At 45.6% G+C, this 25,388-nt stretch overlaps 1 protein-coding gene across 2 annotated transcripts in view; it reads right to left on the bottom strand.

Annotated features, from left to right (window-relative positions):
* The window catches only part of pdzrn3b (PDZ domain containing RING finger 3b), a 70,134-nt gene that overhangs the window by 5,977 nt on the left and 38,769 nt on the right, over nucleotides 1-25,388 (bottom strand). The window contains exons 1-2 of one of the 2 annotated variants that reach the window (XM_026999617.2): nucleotides 12,182-12,516; nucleotides 827-1,080 (exon numbers count right to left, since the gene is read on the bottom strand). In XM_026999617.2, coding sequence (XP_026855418.2) covers nucleotides 827-1,080; nucleotides 12,182-12,250 — 323 coding nt within the window. In that variant the 5' untranslated portion in view covers nucleotides 12,251-12,516. Of the gene's footprint in view, nucleotides 1-826; nucleotides 1,081-12,181; nucleotides 12,517-25,388 lie in introns of those variants that run through there. The other variant, XM_026999616.2, reaches the window with a different exon arrangement.

Here is a 25,388-nt window from a genome sequence, read left to right on the forward strand (position 1 = left end):
TTTTTGCCCAAGCCATCTCTACTATTTCAAGAATTCAGAAGCACCTCCATTCCATGACAACAAAGCAGAGACCCATTTCTCCGAGCAGTGATTAAATTTTCACTTCGGAACAATGCCACACCAACCCAAGTGCAATTCTTTAAAAGCTCTCTTAATTAAACTTCAGCAGGGCACAGCATGAACGAATAAGTTAATGTTCCGTGGCGGAAGAGAAAAGGTGGCTAATCAGGTGCAAATATCAGCGCGAGCACAAAGGGAAGCGAGAGTGGCGCCTTTTCATTTCGCCCGAGCTGCAGAAGCAATTAGAACTTTATCAGCGCTGGCTGGTGAAGTAGAAGAGACAGTGCCTGTGCTGTGCGAGCGCGACAGAGGTCTCCGCCACGGGCAACGCGGGAAGGCGGGATGGGTGTTTTGAGGGGAGACATGATTTAGAAATATGGTTGCCCACAACATACAGCCATGGCTTCAAAAAGAGCTGCCTAAACATAACTGGGTCAATAGTGAGTACACCACAATTACACAACAAATAGGAAATGCCCATAAACAAACAAGTATTTAGTTTTTATATATTTTTGTTATTGAAAATTCTTAACCAGCTTTTGACAAATTTTATTAAATAATTAATTTGTTTATTTATTTATTTTTGTGACCATGGAAATAGATATATTTTAAATAGGATTATTTATTAAAGTGAGTCATTAAAATGGGGTTAGCAAGTGCCTTCATGTTATGTTAATAGAAAGTCAGTGAAGTGTGATGTAGCTATGCTTTAACCTGTGCTATGAGGGTGGGATCACTCTGACAGGCTGGAAAAGCTGCCACTCACCCCTCAGGTAGCAGGTATTGCTTCAGCACAGGCACTGGCGGAGTGGAGGCTGGCAGCTGGCTGAGGGCCAGGATGTGCTGGAAGGTGATGTCTGTCTGGGTGCTGATGTCCACCACCTGGGCATCCCCGTCAGGACCTGCTGGTTTGGGTCTGGGAACCCTGCGTAACACCTGAACCATGATGGGCTCTTTGGCTGTACGGAAGGTCTCCACCGCCTGCTCATGAGTTGCCTTGGACAGGTCTTTGCCATTGACCTGCACATAAAGAGAGAAGATTGAGAATGCTTGTTAGAACTGAACTGCTTAGGCAAGGCAGCAAAGCTGAAGTGAACAGAACAAATGCACATGGCAAATGCTCAAAGTCTTAGTTAAGCTATTTAAGCATCCGTCAAGTAATTTCTTTCAATTTTCTTTTCTTCTAATGTTAAGAAGTCAGGGATCGTTCTCAGCACAATCTGAAAATAATAACGACCATTTTACACAGCAGTGCTGTATTGTCTACATGGATTGCTCGCCAAACAGTCTCTCTCTCTCTCTCTCTCTCTCTCTCTCTCTTTTCTCTTTGGCTCCCTTCTGGAGAGCAGCTGGTGTAGTCACTCTCTCCTGAGATCTCAGGAGGCTTGTTTCCACCTTGCCAGGCTTTTTTTCTCACCAGCAGCTATGCTTCAACAGCAGTTTGAGGGTTCTGGCCATCACAAGTAAGAAGGAACACCCCCCCCCCCCCCCCCCGGCTCCCTTTGTCTCATCTCATCTCGTCTCCTCTCGTCTCAGCTCCAGAGAACACTTTTCTCTCCCCCAGCAGAGTTGCAAGGTCATGATGCTGGTAGAACAGGAACGAGGCTCTCGGGGTCACAACCTCAGGACTATTCTGTCCCTATTCTGTCGCTCCCTGACGCTGGAGCCGTCTCCTCTGCAGCTGCAACAGGCCGATCTTTCTCTCATCACTGCTCTTAGGGGGCTAGGGTCCACCATGACAGAACGGGGACATTAATTAGAGAGTGGGCCTGCTCGTTATAATTAATCGGGGTCGTTAGGCAGGCTGAACTGTGGGGGTGTGCCGGGAGGGTGAACTTGTTTAGCTAAGTAATTTTAGCGGTGGTGAAATATGAGGGCTCTCCTAGGGGGACCGGGCTGGTGCAGTACATTAACCTGTGGAGATTAATATGAACAGGGGCCGGTGGCACAGTACGGGCTTGGGGCTAATCACAAGCAAGGCCCATGGGATGGAAGAAGAAGGGGTGGGGGGGGTGATCATATGGTCCAGTTTCCTCTGAGCGCCAAGCTCAAGACTGCCTGCAAACGCTCGCGTGTGTTGCAGAAGTTGCCAAACATCAGTCGTATTCATATGGTACATGCATCTCACAATGTGGCACAAACACAGGATCTCTTGGCACATGGATGCAATTTTACAGTACCTTCAGCTCTCCCATCTTAGAGAAACCTCCCAGCTACACAGCAGAGAATACAAGGGGGAAAAAAGACACCTTGCTGTGTTGAGGTTGCAGGCAAGCTTTCACAGGAGCGTGGGTACTAATGTGCTAGAAGTTGTGTTAGCATTGTGGCTGAATGGTGGAGAGAGTAGATAGTTTCAGGTACCTTGGTGTTCACATCTCGCAGGACCTATCCTGGTCCCTCCATACCAACTCCCTGGCAAAGAAGGCTCGTCAGCGTCTTTACCACCTCAGACGCCTAAGGGACTTCACACTGCCCTCCAAGGTACTGCGGAACTTCTACACCTGCACTATCAAGAGCATCCTCACGGGGAACATCACAGTATGGTTTGGGAATAGCACCAAGCAGGACAGACAAGCACTCCAAAGGGTAGTGCGTTCAGCAGCGCGCATCACTCACACGGAACTTCCCGACCTGCAGACCATCTACTACAAGCGGTGCCAGACCAAGGCCAGGAGGATTGTGAAGGACCCCACCCATCCCAACAATAGGCTCTTCTCTCTGTTGAGGTCAGGGAGGCGCTTTCGCTCCCTGAAGACCAAGACAGAGAGACTGAAGAGGAGCTTCTTCCCACAGGCCATTCGGGCCCTGAATCAGGGAAACTAATAAACTGGGGACCACCACCACCATGTAACATAACTGTATATATATAGATATTCTATTCCACCATGTAACATAAAAACTGTAAAAACTGTAAATGTCATTTTACAAATAGATCTGTACATTCTGTACATTGTGTACATATACATACACAACCATATACATTGTACATTGTGTATATAAACATAATATACATATATTGTACATACATTGTTAATATATCTTTGTACATATATAGAATATATATTTCTATGCACCCCTGTTTGCTTTTTTCTCAGTTTGGACAGCACTCTCAACCATTTCACTGCGAGTTGTACTGTGTACGACTGTGTATGTGACAAATAAACCAAACTTGAAACCTGAATGGATCTTAAACCCTGGGCCAGCCTTCTCTCTTCTTTCTCTTTTCTCGGGATGCTAACAGAGTGCTTTCCTGGCATTATTCATTTGCGACTCCTGGAGGAGAGACAACTTTGAAAGCGTCTGTGCCTTGGGAACTCTCTCTCCCTCTTTCTCTCTCTCTCACATACACAGACACAGAGTATGTTCTCTTCAAAAAGCGATGATGAAACTGGGAAAAATAAATGAATGGGCACGTAAGTAAAAGAGCATTTGATATGGACAAATCACCTTGATACGGATATTTGTGGTGATGTTCCGGGTTTCTTAGAATGCACTCACAAGCAAATACATACATACACACACACACACACACACCCCATACTCTATCTTGGGAATTAATTTTCTGATAAGCTTAAGCACACACATTTCCACCGATATCCGTCATATCAAGGATTTCCGCATGCTACCGCGTAAACAAGCCTCCCCTTGAGGGATGTGAGCAGCTTCAATCACATTCGCAGTGGAAGCATTTATTCTGCGACTTGGTAAAGCTAATGCAGCTAGTCACAATGCCCTCACTCTCAGGCCATGGTGACGAGAGGTCCAACGATGACAATGTACTGTTGAGGACACTGCACTGGAAGATATCAGCAGAAACAGGGAAGTGGCACACTTTAACTCTGGAGAAGTTTTGTGATAATAAGCAAGAAAGGATTAACTCTAATCCCATCCAGAAGGATAATTGGATCATCCGGAATGAGCCAGACTAAAAATTTGGAAATGTGAGAAAGTGAGAGAGGCTGGGCCTAGGAAAAAGGAATGGCTTTTAAAGATTCTCACTTTGCATTGGATAATTGAACTTTGAGCAGTGAGTAATGCCAGGAGAAATGAATGGCCTAATATGAGCAGTTTATGAAAACAATAAGCCCAAGGCACTGAATGTGGTTCTACTCTATACTCAGCATTCTCAGGACTACAGTCACTGTTGCCCTTCTACTCTTTCTCTTCCACATTTTTAACCTCCTTTACTCCAGCTTTCAGACTTATGTAATTCATTCAGTCTTGGCATGTCCTCAGCCCTCACAATCGCTCCCCTCTCCCTGCTCGACTCCCCACAGGACCTGAGTGCCTGGCACTCTTAGCTCTGACCCCAGGGACAAGCCTCGGGCCTGCGGCCTGTTCTGCTCGACCGCCTTCCCCGTTGGGGCTTCCACAATCCTCATTCCTGCACCCTTTATCCGCCTTCCAGCTAGGGAATGCTGGTTATGATGCTAGCGGCGCTCCCATTCAAGAACTTCACCTCTAATGTAGCCCACAGCTACAGCCTCTGGTTGCTCGCAGCACTGTGAACCAAGACCCTTTGCTTTGCAGGCTTACACACAGATAGCCACCTCTACATAACTCCAGCCGTGGCACATTTGCTGTTATAGTGGGCTTCTGTTGACTCTGAGCCAGGGAATGGTGAACATTTCATTGATGTACTGCTGGAAGAGGACATGGAATGTCCTGAATTATGTGCTGATGCTTTGCCCAATCTCACAGATGTCCTGTGCTGGAACTCTTACAGGACTTTTATGACAATGTTGACTAGACCTTTAGGCAAGGTTGCCTATATAAACCATCCACTGTTGACAGAAAGATGGAAAGAGAATTAAATGAGATAAAGGGGAACAGAGTGTGACATTCTGTGTCTTCCAGCGGTGACAGCTGAATTAGTAGGGGCTTGGGATGCTGTCATGACACCAACGCTCTGTCTGAGGCTGTAGTCGAGCAGCTGGGTTAATGTTAATATTCTGTTGAGATCTTGTTAACGACAGAAGGCTGGAGCCGTCACTCCTTGGGTAGAATAATGACATGAGATAGAACAGGGTGCCTTGTGTTCTCAGTGAAGCAGCTACTAAGCGCCAAATCAAAATCTGGTCTTTTCCTTGAGAAGGGCTTTGCACCTCTTCACGCTGCGTTCTGTTTGCTGCTATTGAATCGTGTAGTGAAAGAACAATGTATAGCACATATACATATCCTTATGAAGGATTATAACATATTTCACACTCCATTATACCATATTCCATACAAATTCAGCATACATGAGTAAAAAAAGAAACGCTGTCAAGTTCAGTGGCATATGGTCCCATTTTTCTATGTTCTGAACAAGGCACCATCTAAGGTTGTTGGACCCTATAACATGAACATCTACTGTTCTCTCATAAGCTCTTGTCAAACTAGGCCTGGGGGAGATGGCGTTAACCAGTCCTAATGCTCCTCGGCTTTGGAACGCTCCTCTTTTTGCTCCTTCCTAAACACATTCCACTGGGTTGCCGTCCTCGAGCGGAGGAAGCAAGGAGGTCTCAGTTGGATGGCATCTTCCTAGAGCGAGCCTGGAGAGACAGGACGAATGCTCTCATTATCAGGCACATCTCTTCAGAGTTAGGCTTTAATGCTTCTTTTCCGACACGCTTGACAGTCCGGACCCGAAACAACTCGGTGACGTCCTTTCTGGTGCTGCCGTTTTACTCCTTTCATGGTCGGCTGGGAGATGATGTCTTAAAAGTCGGCAAAGGGAGGCTCTGTGGTCAGCCCGGAGAACATGGCATCCTTTCTTCTCCCGCGGCATGCTGTCCCAGTGCGGCTTAAGCAGGAGGACAGGAGCGAATACGGGATTCGATCAGGAAAGCAGGAGTGAATGCCGGGGAGGACAAGCGTAGCTACTCACTATAAGATGGCGTTGTCTACTTTCACTTGATCTCCCGTAAGCGTGAGACATTCGGTTTTTCATAACAGATCGATAACAGAAGGCCAACCAACTTCCTTTGAGCTTCAGATCGCTTTTCTGCTTTGGCTTAATGAGCATAGCTTCAGGTGTTCGTTTGTGGGGTGGAGTAGGGGCGGCGGGGGGAGTCTCGACTTTCCCACACTCCAACGAGACCCAGAGGAGCCAGAGCAGCCACCGTGTGATGTAACATCCAGGGTTGAGTTGCTCGGGTGAGACGGCAGCATGCCTGAGACTCCTAAAGCAGTGATCCACTAAAGCACCTGCCACTGGTGCAGCTTCCATTACAGCACAGCGAGCCAGAAACGCTGAGGGGCTCGTCTGACATGCTCTCATCACTGACGCATGCCTTTGAGAATCTCAAAGCTGTGTTCTATTTTGCTTGCTTTCTTTTTTCTCCGTGTGCTAAAAGGTTCATCATCGAGTTTGATTTCTGCAAAGTAAGGTCAATTTTTTATGGACGCCCGCCGGATATCCGATAAAAATCAAAATTTTTAAAAAACATTATCCTGAAAGCTGACATTCATTAGCCGGAACAAAAGGTCCGGGCCCCTCTGTCCCTGCGGACACTTTAGGTCCTGCCTGGAGGCGGACACCGCCGGACAGCCGTCTGAAGCGAGTGGGCTAGCGGCGATTAGCCGCTGAGGGAGTGCTCAGGCTGAGGACGATTTAAGCAGCAGTAATGACCCCTCATCATCTGCATTCAAGTGCGGCCCACAGCTCTAACGAGGGGCCTGTCGCGCTAGCTGCTTAGCATGTTTTATTCATCGCGCGGCACGGGGGGACACATCCCAAACGTCTGGACACGTGCGCAATACATGCTGTTAATCATGTCCTATCACTTGTCATTGAATAACAAGGCCCTGGAGTGAAACACCGTCCTCTGATAGAGATGGCAACGCTAGTGTTAGTCATTCGCTGTCGGGTACATTAATGACGGATTCCACAAACGACCTAGTCTTCCCTTTGGCTAGAATCGATTCAATTTTTTCCCCCTTTTTGTTGTCAGAATATTGACTATTAATTAAAGAAATGAAAGAAGTAAAGCATGACAGTACAGCCCTGCTAATCCTGCTCATTCAGTGCACAGAACAAAGACACTAACAAAAGGAAGCATAATATCAGGCACTGCACAGGCAGGCGGTACACTTAATCTGGCCTGATGTCTCTGTTATTTCAGCAGATCACACAAAGGGCTCTACAGCATCTGTTCAAGCACATCAACTGTATAAAAGAAAAAAGAGAGACCCGTCACACCTGTGCCCGTCTGTCGCCACACAAAATCACATCTGTGCCATGTTTCAGGGATTTAAAAACACAACGGCATTCTATTCTTAATGTTTGCTGAGACCCTCATGGATTTCAGTAATATCTATACATAAAACGACTCTGATTACATCAGCTTGAATGACTTAATCAAGCATAAACTATCCAGTCACAAGGTTCCAAATGGCGCAATGAATTTTTAGATTAAGATAAAAAATTAAGCTGAGCTGCTTTAGAGTAAAGCTGTTTGAATTTCTTTTTGTTGCACTGGTATGTAGATTTTAAATATGCATAATCATTGTTCGGATAATGCCCTTTTTATTTGTCTTATAAGTGTCTCATCAATTTGTATCGATGTATATCTGCTGTGGCATTATTTTCTGGTTGTGAATTACATTTGTTCTGTTCAGCCAAAGCATCTTTCTGTCTCGTCCGTGTCATGCCTGCGGTTTGTCCAAACGTGTCACATCCGTGTCCTCGCTGTGTTATGTCTGTGCCTTGTCCATGTCATTTGTCATGCTGCGCCTGTCATGTCTGCACCGTGTCTGCCTGTCTCCTGGGCTTGGGATGGCCGGTGGGGGGGGTTCCAGGAGAGCGGTAAGCACCCGGAGCGCCCCCGTCTCTCCCCCAGTGACTTGCCGACCACCTGCTCAGTGTGAAACAGCTGTGGAGCAGTGGTGGGGGGGTGCAAGCGTGCGGGGCCCAGCTTCAACCCGCCTCCCTGCAACGCCGTACGCCCATCCTGACCCGTCCTTTGTCTTCTGCAGCCTGTGTAGACGCTCCTTGGCATACGGCGATGAGAGAGGTGGTAGGCTCCACTGCTGGACTCTCGCCTGTCAGCAGCTCTGTAATCAGTTTATGGGGTCTTCAGGTCAGGGTGCGTTAATGACAGGCTGAGGAAATGACGCATGCGGACATGCAAAAGCTCATATCATAATGAATAGTTAAACAAGTAATATCCTGAATCTATTTCCTTGCCATTTCTATCCTCTCTCATAGGAGATGGGTGCCTTATCTTTACGTAAAATCAAATTAGATTTACACTCATTTCAGACCGAAATGATCTTGTTCTCATCCCAGACAGATGTGTCATAGACTTTGTTTCTATCAAATGCTGTTAAAAAAGCTTCCCCATTGCAAAGCTCGCACCGTGCAATCATGTGCATCAGGAGCGCCTCAGCACACCGAGATCTTATCAGGACCTGGCAGTCAGTGCAGAAGCTTTGATTAAGGGGAAAGTATAGGCCCATGCCCCAGCCGCTGCCTCACATCGGGGGGAGATTAGGACCCTCCACACCCCTGAGCGGAGTGGTTCTTGCCTCGCAGTGGGCCAGAGGGGAGGAATGAGATGGTGGAGCATACCATTGACGGGGCTGGGGGGAGGGTGGTGTACAGGGATGACAAGGTGAACTCGCTCCATGGTTATTCTGGGTTTTTATGATCCTGACAGAGGGAAAAATGTCGCCCCCGAGGTTACAGCGGCTCAGGGTGCTAATACGCTTTTCCTGAGAGTGGCATTTTAAAATGGGCTCCCTTCACCGGAATCAATGGGCCAACTGAACTGCTATTTTCAAACATGTTTTGTGTGTGCACGTGAGTGAGTGAGCGCGTGTGTGTGATCTTGCCTGAGCGTATCACAAAAGCAATGGGGAGGTTAAGCTGTTGGGCTCTGTTGCAAGGGAATGCTGGTGGATTCTGGGCTTGGAGTGGAGCAAATTTGTTCAAAAGTCCCTCTCGTTCGCTGGTGCCACTAGACGACAGCTCATGCAGGTCTGACTGATGATACATATGCACATGTGCACGTGTAAACAGAGAAGAACGTTACTGCTGTACTGGGGCTGCATCATTCATCATTCATATTTTGGCTGCATTGGTTCTCAGACAGAAACATTGATGAGGAGTGGGAATCTGTGTATTCGTTGGTTCCCTCTCCACACCACTATGTGTGTGTGTGGTAAGTGTGTAGTCTGAGTGTGCGTGTGTGTGTGTGTCTCTCTGATGAGACAGGCATAATTCTCAATCAGAGAGCCTCAGAGGAGACAGTAAGAGAAAGCAGCGGGTAGGCAGGGTTCCAGACAACCTAATGAACAGGATCTGTGTGTATTATCCGAGGATGAGGCTTGCCTGAAGCCTGATCCTCCATGCATCCCATACACCCCCCCCCCCCCCCCCCCCGACACACACACACACACACACACACACACACACACTCATCCCCTGCGCACACACATCCCTGCCCACTCTCTCCACATCCTGCGCCTCCAAACACCCGTCGATAGCTGCTGAAGGCCATGCTTCGTCACTCAGCCCACCGAGATGCTAGTGTCTGCCTTACACTTCTTTTAAAGTGGGGCAGAAATTTCCAGAGAGTTCTGGGGGGTGGTGGCGGTCACATGCGCCCCCAGACGGCTACGCCTGTCAGGGTTCTACCTACCGCACCCTAGAGGAGGCTCGCCGCACGCATGCCAGAAAGCTCAGCTCTAGGAAAAGACACAACATGGGCCAATCAACACAACCATCTTGAAGGGTCTAGCGCCACTGTGATGGTAACCAAGAATGGCCCCATTCTCAGAATCACACGGGCATGAAGAAACATTTGAGTTTATTGAAGTGGCATGCTTACGTTGGCAAGGCCAGCCTATGACAACGTTGGCGCCTCATACCAGAACGACTTCATTATGGTTGCAGACAAGGAGCAACCTCTCTTTTTACACCCCTCCTTCCAGATGAGGACTACCATACAAATGCAACAGAGAGAGACAGAGAAAGAGAGTGAGAGAGCGATAGAGACAGAGAGGAGCAGGCTTATCTGCAAAGTGATGAATGGAGTTTGATGTTATACATGGATGCGTTGCCTTTGTCTGCTGAAGCTCAGCCTAGTCAGCTGGTAGCTCCGTTTGGAGTAATTGGCAAAGAGAGAGAGTCATAAGTCTAACAGCATGGTGCCCTTAGCTAACAGTTCCCCAATCAAACTTAATTGACAGGCAGCATGACTGACTCACCACACAGAGTCAGACCGGACGACAAAGATCTACGGTCTTGTCTGGTCACCCCACATTTCTTGTTTTCCACTTCTTTGTTCATTTACTTTTTCTTTTTGAAAAAAAAAGGTGATGTGAAATGGACCAGTGCTTTCTGCTGGATTGGTAAGAGACCATTTACTGTTACAGAACACACGTGCGCATGGACACGCCACCCCCCCACGAGAGAAAGCTTTTAGTCCGCTCTCACACAGACTGTATGATCAAAGCTGAGCTCGCCTGCAGACACAATAGGGAAACTGCGCTGTCATCAACAGCTAATGTAGAGGAAGAGCTACAGAAGCAATTACATGAGGGAAACACACAAAGTGGGTACTCATTAGCTTTACTTATACACACACACAAACATACGCACGCGTGCACGCACGTGCAGCCACATGCACGCACACATGCCCCCCACAATGCTGCTGGTATTTTTCACGACAGGCAAAGAAAGACCCAAACTGCAGAGCTGAATCTGGGCTGTGTTGGGCAGCGTTCAAGAATTTAAGCTCAATCCAGCCAGTGTGCTTGGGATTCAGACAGACGTACCAGAGGATACAGTGGGAATTCAGACAGTTGTAACTACTCTGCAGGAACAGACTGGCAGAGGAGGCAGGCTCAGTATGGAGCGGGGATTACCCGCAGGTGTGTGCGTGTATGAGTGTGTATGAGAGTGTGTGCAAGTGTGTTACTGAGCACGTTTGTGCACATGAGTGTCATTGAAAAAGTAAATGTGCTCTACACAGCCCCCTGCTGGCTCATAAACACAACCCCTCACTGGTTAGCACCGTCAAATCTCAGCAGGGAGCTAAAAAGCAGCATTGCACATGATTGTATAGAGCACAGGGTACTACCAGTCCCTCACAGAAGAAACTTGTGCAAAAAGCCTTGCCTGAAAAACAAAATAAAAGCCCCACAACCAACAGAAAAAAAGTCAAATTCTTTAAGACATGATTCTTGGGGACATCAAGGATAATCCCAGTCTATCTTAGTTGCTCTTGAATGTCTATGTTCTCCCTGAAACCTCTAATCTCTTCTTTACCGCTAGAGACCTTAAGATGAAGCAGTGAAGAGATGGACAACATTATTAGTGTGACTGAGGTACAGTGAAAATAGATAAACGAAATGTAACATGAGAAAAATGAGAGATCTTATTCTGAGATCTAAAGGAGAAAACAAAATATATAAATACCCACAGTATGACAGTATTAGTCTAATAGACACGATAAAAATACTAAACAATAGGAAGAACTTTACATCTACCAAAGTAAACAATAAAAAAAGTGTTTATATGTTTAGTAAAGAAATTTGCTAAATAAGGTTTAGATGTTAACTGTAAATATAGGCAGGAGTCAAACAGAGGTTGCATTGTGAACTGATGGAGCCTGTTACTATGTTAAAAGCTCTTGCGTGCACACACACACATTTTTTTTACTGTGCCTCTGACCCTTTACAGTACCCAGAGTTCTTAAACTCAGTCCTTCTCCCATCTTGGACTTTGATCTGCCTCACCACATATATATGCACATCAGAGGTGTAGCAGGACTTCACAGTCTCATGTAATGTTAACAGTACCTAGAAGTACCTAGGCATTCCCACAGCTTTAGCACACCACCACACTCCATCCAGCACAAGCAGCTACAAACAAATGTCTATTTCAAAGACTTCAGATGCTCCCTTCAGATTTCCACATTTTGACATTTCCATTAGAGATTTTTTTTAAGAACCCAGCATTCATACCAAAGGTTTGCTATAACCACACAAGCGACTGACTGGAACCATACAGCCTGAATTCCCAAACCTGCAAGCTTTCCACTATTCTCTGACTTTCCTTAAACAATACGAGAACTGTGCTGGAACACTGCAGGTGGAAAAATCCAAAGCAAGAATGCCATGAGTTGGTTACCTGACACACTTCATACAGGAGTTTGTATTGCTCTGCTGGCTTCTGTAAAGTACAGAGGCTGCATCCCATGTTGGAGAGATCAGACCATCCAGCGTTCCTTCAGGAAGAGAGTGGGAACTCTGTATGCTCTCACCCTTCTTACTTTCCTCTCTCTTCCTCTCTCACTCTCTCTCTCCCTCACTCTTGAAGAAACGGATTTATCTGAGAAGACTTAAGCATGTTCCGTAGACTCCAACACATCCTGTGAAATTCTGTGTGTGGGAACACATTGAAGCGTGCAAGTGTGGTCCTTTCTCCCCTCCCTCCCTCTCTCTCTCTCTCTCTCTCTCTCTCTGCCTTTTCACAATCTCTCTCCTCTCTCCCTCAATCCTCAGACTGAACAACCTTCCTATACCAGTAACACAATTCGTCTTATAAGCACCCACTCATGCATATTAAGAATGAGCTTATTGAATATGTATAAGGGGGAGGTCCCACATTGCTGTGATGAGTAAAGAGCCTAAGTGCTTTGTGCTGATAAAAATTAATTAATAAGCTCGCCTCCCAACATGCATCCACAAAATGCTGCCATTGTTGAGCCTCTGCAAACAATTATGACTCAGTCTGATGAGGTCAAATAATTATAAAAACCTGAATAGTTTCAGGCTAGTCATTCACAGCATTATAAAAGCACACAATAGACAGAAATCCACATAACAGGCAACCAAATTGTGTTTTGTGTTGAGAAATAATCAAACTCATCAAACGTACACAGACTTGAACAAAGAAAGGCAAATTGGCCCGTGAGGTAAAACAAAGGAGTCAGACCCTGACTTCATGTCCAGCCCTCACTGGTGTGACCTCTAGCAGAAGAGAGGCAGGACAATTCCTGGGGCCAACACCCCTGCCAGTGGCTCCCAGTAAGGGCTTACTCCCACTAATGACTTGGCTCACAGCCACGCGAGCAAATTGACAGACCAAAGTTCTCTCAGTGTCTCATTACCGTGCCGCACAAGGGTCTTGCCAAACGGGCGAGCTAAAACGATGCGGCATTCTCGGCCGCCCCTACGCACGTACAACGCTGGGCATCCATGATTTGCGGCATCACGCTTGCTTGACGAAAGGGCTTCCCACCACAGCCTCCTGGCTGCCCACCACAGTGCCACTCAGCCAACCAAATATAAAGTCCAATTTGGAAGCCGCGGCGCTGAGCCGGACAGCCTTAATTACTGGGCAAGGGATGGAACACACACACACACACACACACGCACGCACGCACGCACGCACGCACGCACACACAACACAACATCTTCAATATGACCACCACCTACATCTGTATCAATGGATCAATCTACTCTGGGCTTGATGTTTCTTGAGCATTTCAAACAAATCACAGCAAAAGAGAAATAAAAAAAACAAAACAAAAAAACCCCCAAAAAAACAACGAACCACTCTTGACCTGCGCTCGGCATTCCATACGTGCCATTTTATTTTCACACGTAGCACGGACAGTGCCAAAGATATCAGTCAGGGTGTGAATTCTTTGCCCTGCTGGATATGCGAGGTTATCGCCTGAGGAAATATTATTTCAGACGCAGAGCTTATATGGCCTCCGCCCTGAATGGCCAGCCAGCCACAGAGGAAGCCAGCCTGGGTCTGTGTCATTCTCATACCTGTCTCCGTTACACAGGTCGGGGTGGGGCCATGGGCCGCGTTTGCCGCTTCTGGTGCCACAACTGGGATTTCCTCAGACCAGATGTTTCCAAATTATGTGCATCAGGTTTAGCTATCCAGATCTCTGTGGTTTCCTGTGTGCGGAGTGATGGGGGTATGTAGAATGGCCAGTGTGCTGTGGCGCTATCCCTTAGACGGGATTGTGCCTACACTCTGCCTTTTATCATCTCTAAGTCGTCGCTTTTCTCACACAGGACCTTTTCAACGCGCATGCCGTTCCTTCACCGCTGAGATCAAAATGAGGATGTCGCAGCATGGTGGAACCAAAGAAAAGAACGTCCGCCGCTTGGATGTAGGGGGATGGTGAGGATTTGAAAGTCTATGTCCTACTTTCTCTTTAGATTTTGGTACCACGGGCAATTTTTTGGTCTTGGTGGGTGTTGCTGGAAGTTGCGTGTGCCTATGTGCCTGTGTGTGTGTGTGTGTGTGTGTGTGTGAGTGTGAGTGTGAGAGAGATAGAGAGAGAGAGAGAGACAGGATTAGCCTATGGCCTCCCTGAGGCTATGATGATCAGAGAGATTTAAAGACTTTCAGCTCATCTCACGGCTAGCAAGGAGATTACAGAGTGACCAGCGCTGACACGGTCTCATCCACTTAGGCTCGCACACATACAGTGCATCCACAGTGCTGCTTGCAGCCAGTTAAGCTGCATGCCTGCTAAGCCCAGAGCAAACGTCTCGTTAAATCAGCACCACATCTGTGTGTACCAGGACATTGAGACGCCACAACAGATGAAGCCACCTGTCAAAGGGCCATTACTGCATTTATAATGCCAGCGAGTTCCCGGCAACCAGCGTGGCTAGGGCACATGGCCTTTTCGGGGATAAGCAGCAATCAAACACCAGCAATCCCTGCATGCTGCAAACCCAACCAATGGCAAAAGCGGTTCATTAGTGGCAGGAGGTCTCCCAGTGGACCAAATAATGCATGATGAGCTGGTGACAAAGGTAAGGATGGGATGGCATCTCAGTAGGGGGGGAGACAGGGACGGGTGGTTTAAAGACCTCATAAGGCAGGATGGTTGGGGAAGCTGCTTTATCTCTGCTTTAATTAGGTGCGTGGAGGCAGTGGTTTGCCCCTTCCTGATCTGGACACCTGCTCCAATGCATCATCCATATTCATAGCCCAGACTTCCTTAAGCCGTGCAGGCACCCCTCTAGACCTGCTTCACTAGTTGTGTCTGCTGTTATTTTAACCGTCACTACAGAGAGATCAGCGAGTCCCAGCCAGATGCTCACTCTCAAATACACACGCACACACCCATGCGCGCTCGCACACACACACACACACACACACACACACACACACACTCTGTTTCTCGCTGCTTGAATATGATGCACAGAGATTAACTGATTCAACAAATGGAATGTCACAGAAAGATCAACTCAATCTGTTGCAAATATTAACTGGAAACTTTAAGTACAGAACAATGATGTCATTTACTGTCATCAACATCAGCATCATTTATTGTCATCACAGAATTCCTGCTATTGTTTTTATGAAATCTCTTGAGAGAGTGCTAGAGGTTCACCTATATCCAAGTGTCCTTAGCTGCCACTATAAACTTAAGTGCTCTATAACCCAGCTCCTGGAGGGCAGAATGTCTGGGCTTGCTCTCTTTAACACACTGCTGAAAGGATCAGGGTTCAGTCTCCCATTAATAGGGCCATGCCCTCAACATTTCAGCCATACGCCAGAGGAAATGCCATGCTATCTGTCTCTCTGTCGGAAGCCACGGCAAAAGAGACAGAGTGAGAGAGAGAGAGCGAGTGAGCAGAAACACTAGATCATTAACCTGGAGGTGGAGGTTACAATGTGGCCACAGCAGAGAGGGATCAGGCAGCATAGAGCAGAGATGTGTTTATACAGTAATGTGTGGGCCAGACCAGAACATACACTGACAGGATGGCAGTGTGTATTTACCTCTTTGTGAAAAGTACAGACCTAGGTCTCTACTTGTGAGGTTCAGTGTCTGTTTCCCTTTACTTTAGCCAGGATTTGACAGCATTAGCACCAGCATGAAGAACAGCTCCAGGAAACATGGCACCCAAAGAGTTAAAAGACAAGCGAGAGGGAGAAAATAAAAGTGTGCAGTTTTGGACACTTGTGTAAGACACTTGCCAACTTTTGTACATGTCTAGATATGGTCACATTGTTGGATTCAAAATCCAGACCACAACAGAAGAGACAGAAGAGACACAGAGCTAACACCAGAGGCCATGCCATAACAGCACAACATAAAAAGAAAGAACAAAGCCAATGCTACAAGTGTGTGTGTGTGAATGGGATTCTAGATTTTCACTGGACCTACTATTCAAAGGCCAGGATGTCCAGGCTTTCACATATGTGGGATCTCCGACATGTGGGAAGGGCACAAAACATCGTTGAAGCTGCGTTTCCGGAGGAAACCGGACACGCCGACAGACAAACCCATGTTGCCTCAGATGTGAAACTCACACCTCCCCAGTTATCAGTGTTGTGGTTCGAACAGATACCCTGCAGAGGACTGAAAGTGAATGCCTCACTGTGCCAGCTGTCGTGAAGAAAGCTGGCCAATATCTGAGGTCTGTTCACAACCCCCCCCCCCCCCCCCCCCCCCACCGCCATAAATCACTGACAGCACCAGGCTTGTGGATGCAGCCAATATTTTGGATCTTTCAGTGTCCCAATCCCCTCCCAAAATCCCTGTGAACAGGTTTAACAGGTTTGTAATCTCATGAAAAATGAAGAACTGTCAATGAGACGCTGTCAGCAAGGACTATGCTCCATTGGGAAGCCTAGAACGGATTTAAACGTAAATTAACTGGCTGAGGTGATGAGAAAGGTGGGACCTGAGGTGAGGTAAACATATTCTCCCTCGTTTGATGGGCATTCCTAATACGTCTTCAGTCTTTGTCCAGCTTCCAATGAATGCTCAAGCGTTCTGGCCGGTCAGAGCAGCACGGGTACCTATAATAAGGGCTTTAAAACTCAGCCCTAACCTTTGCCACAATGAACCCCTCCCCTTTCCCCTCACTGTAGACAGCCACAATGAGGCGTAATAAAATACTATTTTACAGTTCATTATCCAAAGGCCATGACGGTTCTCTAAGCAGCTAACTCTGGTGGCTTGTCAGCGCAGCTATTAGGTTGGATATTAAGCGTGTTCATATTTCATCCGTCAGCCTTCGGAAGATGGGGAAATGTGGTTTGGTGTGCTGACAAGGAAAGAAGAACGCTGCATGGTGTTTCTCAGGAGGAAGAGGCAGTATAGACTTGACGAAGGAGCGAAGAACAGCCAGTTCTGTGGAGTACGGAATGCCTGCATGGTTGTGAAAGCTTGACACTGCTCTAAGCTTCTATTGCCATGGAAGAACCAATGTGTATTTGAGTTTGTGTAACACATGAAATGCATTCCACACTTAGGTTTACAGTTTGCTAACACCCTTAAAATACCTTTTTTTAAAAATACTCCCTACAACAGCTTCAGATGCTTCAAAACATGTAGCCTACTCTGTGTAATTTTCCCAACACTATGCTGTTAATATTTATCTGCTGCTGTCAAACAAGGTGTCAAGGTTAAGCTTGAATCTTGTCATTATCTGAACAAAGATGAGCTGGATAAATGGAATATTAAGGCCTTTTAGTCCATAGCAAGGCGGTGCCTGACACGGAACACAGATCAGAGATCTGTGCAGACTTGTTAGATCACTCTTACTACAATCCTTAGATAGCTGCTGTGATTATTTATCTACTGGAATAAAAAGATAAAAAATGGGTATGTCGAAATAACACAGATCCACCCCCCCAAAAAATAAACACATAAACGATGCCATGTCTCTTACAGGGTTAATCTCCACCTAGGCCATGTGCTGGTTTCAGTTCTCCACTGATTTCCAGGTTCCAGTCATATTTAATTTTATTAATCATATCAGTAATGACATTTTCTGTACACAGCATACATTTTGAGAACTCACATGATTTTCACAGATTTTGACACTGCTATACTGTTAATTACCATCAGTGGTCCCTCAGTATAAAAAATCTGCCCAGTTTATGCTGTAACACTTTCTGTATCGCCCTCATTCTCTCACGTCCTTTCTTCACATACATGTTCAAGACGAGACAAATCATTAGTGCATTAAATTAATCTGATAGTCAACTAGCACAACTAATTATTTATATCTCCAATTCCCACTAGACATCTTGCCTGGTGATCCACAAAAGATTAGCTTTTAAGCATCTGCCTCTAATCCTTTCAACATATATGGAAAAATGCATGTGTAACAGTTTGCACTCTTGAGCTGTTAAATTTGTCACTCATGCTAGCACTTAGTCAGTGTGCTAATGATTGGATATGCTAACCTCGAAAATGGCTGACAGAACTGGAGGAATAACCAAAGGGAAAAAAAAAAAAGTATCCTATAGAAAAAAAAACCCCAAACAAACCAAAAACCCAAATACATGGATGAATAGATAAATTAATAAAATTCAATTAAACAGCCTCAGAGATGTGCAAAATGTACCATGTGGGAAAATCAGACAAGGCAATTTCTTTTATGAAGCCTCTCAACCCGCGACAAACGGCCTGTCAATACAATGCCTTTTGGGAGCCTTAAAAAAGACATCAGAGCCTTTTTGGTGAAAATAGAGGGGAAAATAGTTTTCCCATTAGCCATTCCCACCATATTCCCTTACACCCTGGGTTATTAACACCACCATAATTCCCCAGTAGCTGTTTCCCCCAACACAGCTTTGGAAAGCCTTCTGTTTGTTTGATGATAATTTCATCCTTTTCTCTCTGGCATAACCCCTCTTACCAGATGGAGAATGGAGGGAGTCTGGGTGTATTATATGTGCTTTTTTTTAAAAGACCCTGGGCCCTATAATTTTCATCCAATTCAAACTTCATTAGTACTGAAGCACTCCTGCTACCATTATTGAGTACAATGGCTGGTGCTCAGTTAAGGAAGACATCACGGGGTCCATTAACTCTGAAGGGGAAGGCCTTCAGCTATCCTTCTCTGGCTGGACAAAGAGATGAGGTAGGACGAGGGGAAGGGGGGGGGGGGGGCCTGAAGGAGACGGCTCTTTAGCCAAAACAAACTGGAACAGCTGTGTGTCACATACAAAAAACTTCAGGGTCGACCCATCCGTTGGCAGCACCTTGAGTGCGTCTGTGTAGCGTGTCCACGCTTCAGGTTGAGTTGTGAAGAGTTGTGAAGGCAGTTTGAGAAAGGCATGGGTGCAAACCCGGCTTTAAAATGTGCCTTAGTAGTTCAGCTCTGACGTGACGTCTAAGTTTGGACAAAATCGGAAAACACAGTGCAGGAACACAGCAGTGAGGTCACTGGAGGTCGAGAAGGCATCTCAGGTCGGTGAGGATGTGGAGAGGTGTGAGTGGGTGCTCGACCTCTGCGGTAAGACGCAGATCAAAACATACTCTTCGCTGCTTTTAAAAGCAATATGACTCTGCCTGTCATTGTGTGAGAGAGCGACTTCTAATGAAGACGGGCGGAAAAAGAGGGGAGAACAAAATGAGACAGAGGCGGGGAGTGAGAAGAAGGAGAAAGATGAACATCTGCAGCAAACTGCAGCGACCTTGGCACAACACCTCAAAGCATCAATGACCTCCTTAAAAAAATTCACTTCAATTTATGACAAACCCCCACAGGCAAATCTTTCCTCCTGCTCTCAGCTGAACTCCTCTGTATACTGATATATTAATCACTCCCTTTCTCTTTGGGTTTCGCCTCCTCTAATGGAGTCATAGCCACTGGAGCGCATCCTTTCTTCTTCTCACTCTCTCCTCGTGACATGTTTTCAATTACGATCGCCAGCACACACAAAGGCAACCTGTGCGCCAATTCAAAAAGGACACAAAAGGGCCAGGGGAGGGGCGACCCCTCCCATTGTCATGGCGACGGGTGAGTGACAGTGGCCGTTGTGCCACTGGCTCCTGGACCCCAGAGCAGTGAGCACTTACTTTGTACCTGTCACTCAAAGGGGACGTTGTGCACCCTTTGGAGGTGTGTGTGTGTGTGTAAGAGAGATGAGCTGGGGTGAAAGGGCCTTCAACCATGGCCTCCACCCAGCAGGACATGCAACCTGAAAAACGACCCTCAGAAAGAGACACTTTGCAGATGGTCTTACCTCTTCTCCACTACACTATAACCAAAGCCACTTTATGCACTTTTTAACTAAACTGGCAGCTGTTTAAACCCTATTAAAACGTGCAGGCAGCTAATAAATGACAAAACAATTACACACAGTTCCCATACAAAACAAAGTTGAGAACTACAGTATTTTCTTGGAGTACTTTACAGCATGGACTTTTCATTTCTGTATTACACAGGAAATTTTATTTTGCATATTTTAAATTTTAAACTGTCACAACACTGCAAAACCAACCTAACCAAAACGCAACAACTTCACACCTTCCGGACAAATGACCGCTGTCAGTTTCTGACCTGGCTTACGAGGGCTGTTATCTGCTCTTGTACCCATACAGAACTTGGTGATATGGATTTGCAGCACAGTAGTGGTGAAGAGAATATGACTGTGAAGCTAGCCCTCAGCAGAAGAATATGTCAGGCCACAGGGAATAAGAAGGGGAGAACAACTGTCAATACGAGTGCATGGTTTCGAGTGTCATCTATCCCACGATCAGTCGAGCAAAGCAGGAGAGGGCACACGACATTGTTACTATTGTGGTCTCTGTTGTTGACCAGAGGAGGACAGGCCCTCCCTTTGAGTTCTGGTTCCTCTCAAGGTTTCTTCCTCATGCTCTAGGGTGTTTTTCCTTGTCACGGTCACTCTTGGCTTGCTCACTGGGGGCTTGGACTCTGACATTTGTAAAGCGGCTTTGTGACAACATCTGTTACAAAAAAAGGAGCTATATAAATAAATTTGACTTGACTTGACAATAGCGCCACAGTCGCAAACAAGAGGTGGCGATGCTTGACTTTGGGCCATTACAGCAATGGCCAATTTGGATAGTGGATTGTATTGCTTGTCATATGTTGTTAGGATCAGCACAGTTAAGTATTTGGACAGCGGTTTTTGCAACACTGCATCTGAAATTGAATAATGTATGAATTTCATGTACACAGTACAACGTTAAATGTGATGGTATTTACATTTAATTGACTGAACCATATCAAAGTTACACAACTTTTGTAACTCTCCCCTTCTGGGGAGACCAAAAGTAGTCAAACAACTGAACACAGTCTTAAATAAAACCTCCATGTTTAGTACCTCCATGTTTAGTTGCAAATCCTGCACACATTACACCCTCGGACCAGGCCTGGCTATACAGTCATTATTTAATTTAAAATTCAAAGTGATGGAGCACAGAGGCAAAATACCAGGAGCTGTGTTTCAGCTCAACCATAGCAGGTACAGTTTATTTTGTGCGGATTATAAGTAGAAAATGCAGTCGTCTTCCTCTTGAAGAGGGAAGAAAACTATGTTTTGTCTCTCTCTCTCTGTGTGTGTGTGTGTGTGTGTGTGTGTGTGTATATAGTGTGTATAGTGCTCAGAGCTAGGGCCACAGGATGTGATGGATGTACATTACTCCAAACTCCTTGTGTTTTGATACTCTGTCACACTTCACCACACACCAGCCCATAATGAGGCAAACAGGTGGGTGGAGTTTTCGCAACACACACACACACACACACTCACACACAGAAATACAAGCAGGCCATGGTGACCACGAGGACCATGAGTCAGATAAAAGCTCACTGAAAATGGCAAGGAAATAAATGTTAAAGCAAGGAAAGAAAGGCTCAAATCCATCATGGCAGTGGTGGAGTGCCCCAGGGCTCAGACCTCGGCCCTCTATAGTTTGAACACATGAACAAACAAGGAAAATGCGACCGCCATCCGCCAGAATCAGCATCTTACTTTAAGTTGGAACCAGGGCAGTTGCCAAGGAAACGTGTGCTGTTAATGTCTGTTGCTATGGCATCCCATTACTTAAAAGTGCTCAAGCGCTGCCGGTGGAAGGACTGCATTTCCCCTGAAAGTATAAGGCTGTTAATCTGGAATGGAGAGATGAGGACCGGTTCATCAGGCACAGCGCAGCATCAGGCACAAAAATGACAGCGCTGGTTAAAGTGTATCTGCATGACTTGCTTACGAGAAGAACTGGCAAGCAGGTGGACAAAAATAAGTGCCCACCCCTTAGGGAGGAGCTTCAGTCTTATGAGGGTTAAAACTGAGACTACAAACAACTTTCTTCCCTAATGTCATGAACAATTAATGCACATAAATGTTTTTATATAGTACTGCCACCTTGTTTTAATCATGTAACTGTTAGTAATCTATCCATTACATAAAATTATTCAAACGTCCTTTATATAGATTTCCCCCCCTTCTGTGTGCATCTCTAAATGCAGCTTTTTATACGATGACCCAGATATTAATACAATTTAAAAAATACTACACAAAAAGCTGTATCCCTTCTTTCCTTGGTGGAACATGGCAGTTGTCACATTCAGCACGCCTGAACTTACAGAAACCCAAACTGCTGTGATGGCTTGGCTGGTAAGGTGTGAAACTGTGAAATTAGAGATGAACACACCTCACACACACACACACACACACACACACACACACACACACACACACACACTTATGCCCCTTTCCTTCACTACAAACATTTTTATTTAGCTCCATCTTTCATGTTTATTACAATTTTTGATGAACTGGACATGGTTTTCACTTTCGGTACAACTTGTATTTCTTGTAGTCTTTTGTAGTCGATTATTATTATTTGTAGTCAATTAAAATACAGCACAGAAACGCAAACAAGCATTACACTGGTAGGAAATTACCTACTCAATCCACTGAACTGCAAACAAGGTCCATAACCATAATACAACAAATAGATTTCTGCAGAATGATCTTTAGTCTCCACTGCATTATACAAGACAGCCTAAATGACTCCTTCAGAGAGAGAGGGAGAGTGTGTGTTCTCAGCTGAAGTGGTGATTTTGTTAGCTGCCTGTAATGAGATTATGGCTGGGGGTGAAGACTAGGCAGATAGAACAGGGAATGAGGTAAGGTACATTCAAGCTATTGGCAACCACCTAGAGATCAGAAGCTTGGAGGAACTGTGCACTTACGTATTACCACTACACTGTGTCACAAATTTCAAGAGCCCGCCATGGCTTGTACTGGTGACCATGTACTTCAAAACATGGTTCCTGTCAACATTCCTCATGTAATTCTTCAGTGGTCCACATGATAGCATCTTAGAACTGTTTCGCTGATGTTCCAGTTTCAATTTCCTTGCTTATAAGTTAAACATTGTACACTTAATAAAACATAACTGTATTTAAATGCATTTGAACTGTAATTAATAAAAACTGCTGCAAAAATACATAGAAACAGCATAGTCGTCATGTGATACAGCAGTGGGCATATCGAGAGAAAAAAGTCCTGTCTTTTTGTTTGAGTATACATTTGAGTATAAGCGCTGCTGTTGGCGCTTGTAGGCTATAATGAATCTCTTAGGTTATATCTCCCCCTACAGCCAGAAAGCGGTGCGGCACTTTAACTTTGATCGCGAGATCCACACACACACACACACACACACACACACACACACACACACACACACACACACACACACACACACACAAACAGACACACACAAACAGCACTTTAGGTACACCAACCGCTTTGTAACAAACTCCACTTTATTAGCGATTCCCGATGTACAGTTCAGGTTAGCCCTCCTCTGGTCGTTTAGCAGTGGTTTTTGGTCACATGACTACCGTTGCCAGTTTGTTCAGTGGCAGGCCGACCTCAAACCAGCAGTCACAATGGAATGTGTGAAAACCAAATACTGTCGTGCTTGACAAACTTAACGCCCACAACCATGTCAGTGTTAATGCTATTTTAAGTTCCGTCACCCAGATATTATGCATATTCTCTCCAATATAATAATTTTGTATTTTTTTATTGTAAAGCAAAATAATGAATTTTAAAATCATTTTGAATATATTTATTTAACTGAATGTTTTGACTGAATATCACTTTTTGCAAACAAGGTATGCGTCACCTTAGCATCACCTTTTTGTTTCGGTTAGGAAATACTCACAAATACTTCAATTGTGTTTGCTGTGTGTGTTTGGGGGAAGGTGTTATTAGGTGGTGCGGAGATGCAGAGGTGACAACCTGTAAGATTTTGGGTCAAATTGAGAATCTGTGAAACAGTGGCCTAATCCCAGAAAAGAGAGAGAGAGCAACAGAGAATGAAAGTGAGAGAGAGTAGGTCTACTGTTTACTTGCTACATTCTACAGCACCCCATAAATCTCCCTTGTACTCCTCTCTGCACACACAAACCCACACACCCACCTACCCTCAGCTGTTGCCTCCCTGCTCCTGTTCCTTCTCTGATGCCTTTTTGTCGCTTCTTTCCCCGAGATCTGTCTGCTCAGTGTACATTTCCTCTCCCCTCTCCCACACTCTTCCTCTCACTTCCTTTCTCCTCCCTCTCTCTCTCTCTTTATCACACACATTTTTGAGTCCATCTGCACATACAGGTACTAACTATGTGTGTAGGCTCTGCATACTCCAAACCTTGTGTGACTCAGCGTGTGTCCAGGGGAGAAACAAACCCACCCCCAAATTCCCTTTGCTCTAAAGTCTTCCATTTCTTTCTGTCCCTGATCACCTCTCTCTCTCTCCCCATCTCCCCCAGAAAAAAAACATTAATAACAGGCTGACTCGTTTGGTGGGAGTGGGAGGGAGTGTGTACCTGTGGTGTGTGTGTGGGGGCAGGTTGTCCTACTTGGGTCCAAGTAGGCTCCTGCCTATAACACACATTTTCCTTAAAACTGAAACAGCTGACCTCACACACTGCACAGGAGAAGGTTTGGAGCCAAAATCTCTAGCTAACCAGACAGAGGCATGTAACTTTACCAATACATCTCTTTAAGTAGGACTTTACTAAAAATTCTCCCATTGCTACTAACTGCCCATTTAACCATTTTTGGAAAAGAGAGTCCTTTCAAATTAAAGTCTTTTGATGCAGAAAAACTACAGCAGGTTTGCTGCATTGCTTCCAAGCTATTCCAACAGTAGCAGGTTTGAGTGCAGACTGTTCTCACATGCAACATGTATAGATGCCTGAGGGAACCATGCACCTGTTCAAATGGGCCAAATCTATGCAGAAGAAAGAAACACTTCCATCTCTACACGTGTCTTGCACACCAATCATTCTTTGGCCTTTTCTTACCAGCTTTTCACAGTCCAAGAGCTTGGCACTGAAGTGAAGGAATGCACACCTTGTGGTGGAAAAACCACTGAATCCTCCATGACTCGTTTCTTTGAGCTAAACAGACCAAGTACTTGGCTTGGCTAAGGCTTGGTTAAAGGGAAAAGGCAAAGTGTAAACTACACCATTCAGGTCGTAGGGATGCAACAGGCACAATATGAATTTGATTAGAACAAAAGATTGTAAAAGAATGAATAATACTTTCATCTTAAAATCTGTATAAG

The sequence above is a fragment of the Electrophorus electricus genome, chromosome 3 (assembly GCF_013358815.1).
Source record: "Electrophorus electricus isolate fEleEle1 chromosome 3, fEleEle1.pri, whole genome shotgun sequence".
Lineage (NCBI taxonomy): Eukaryota > Metazoa > Chordata > Actinopteri > Gymnotiformes > Gymnotidae > Electrophorus > Electrophorus electricus.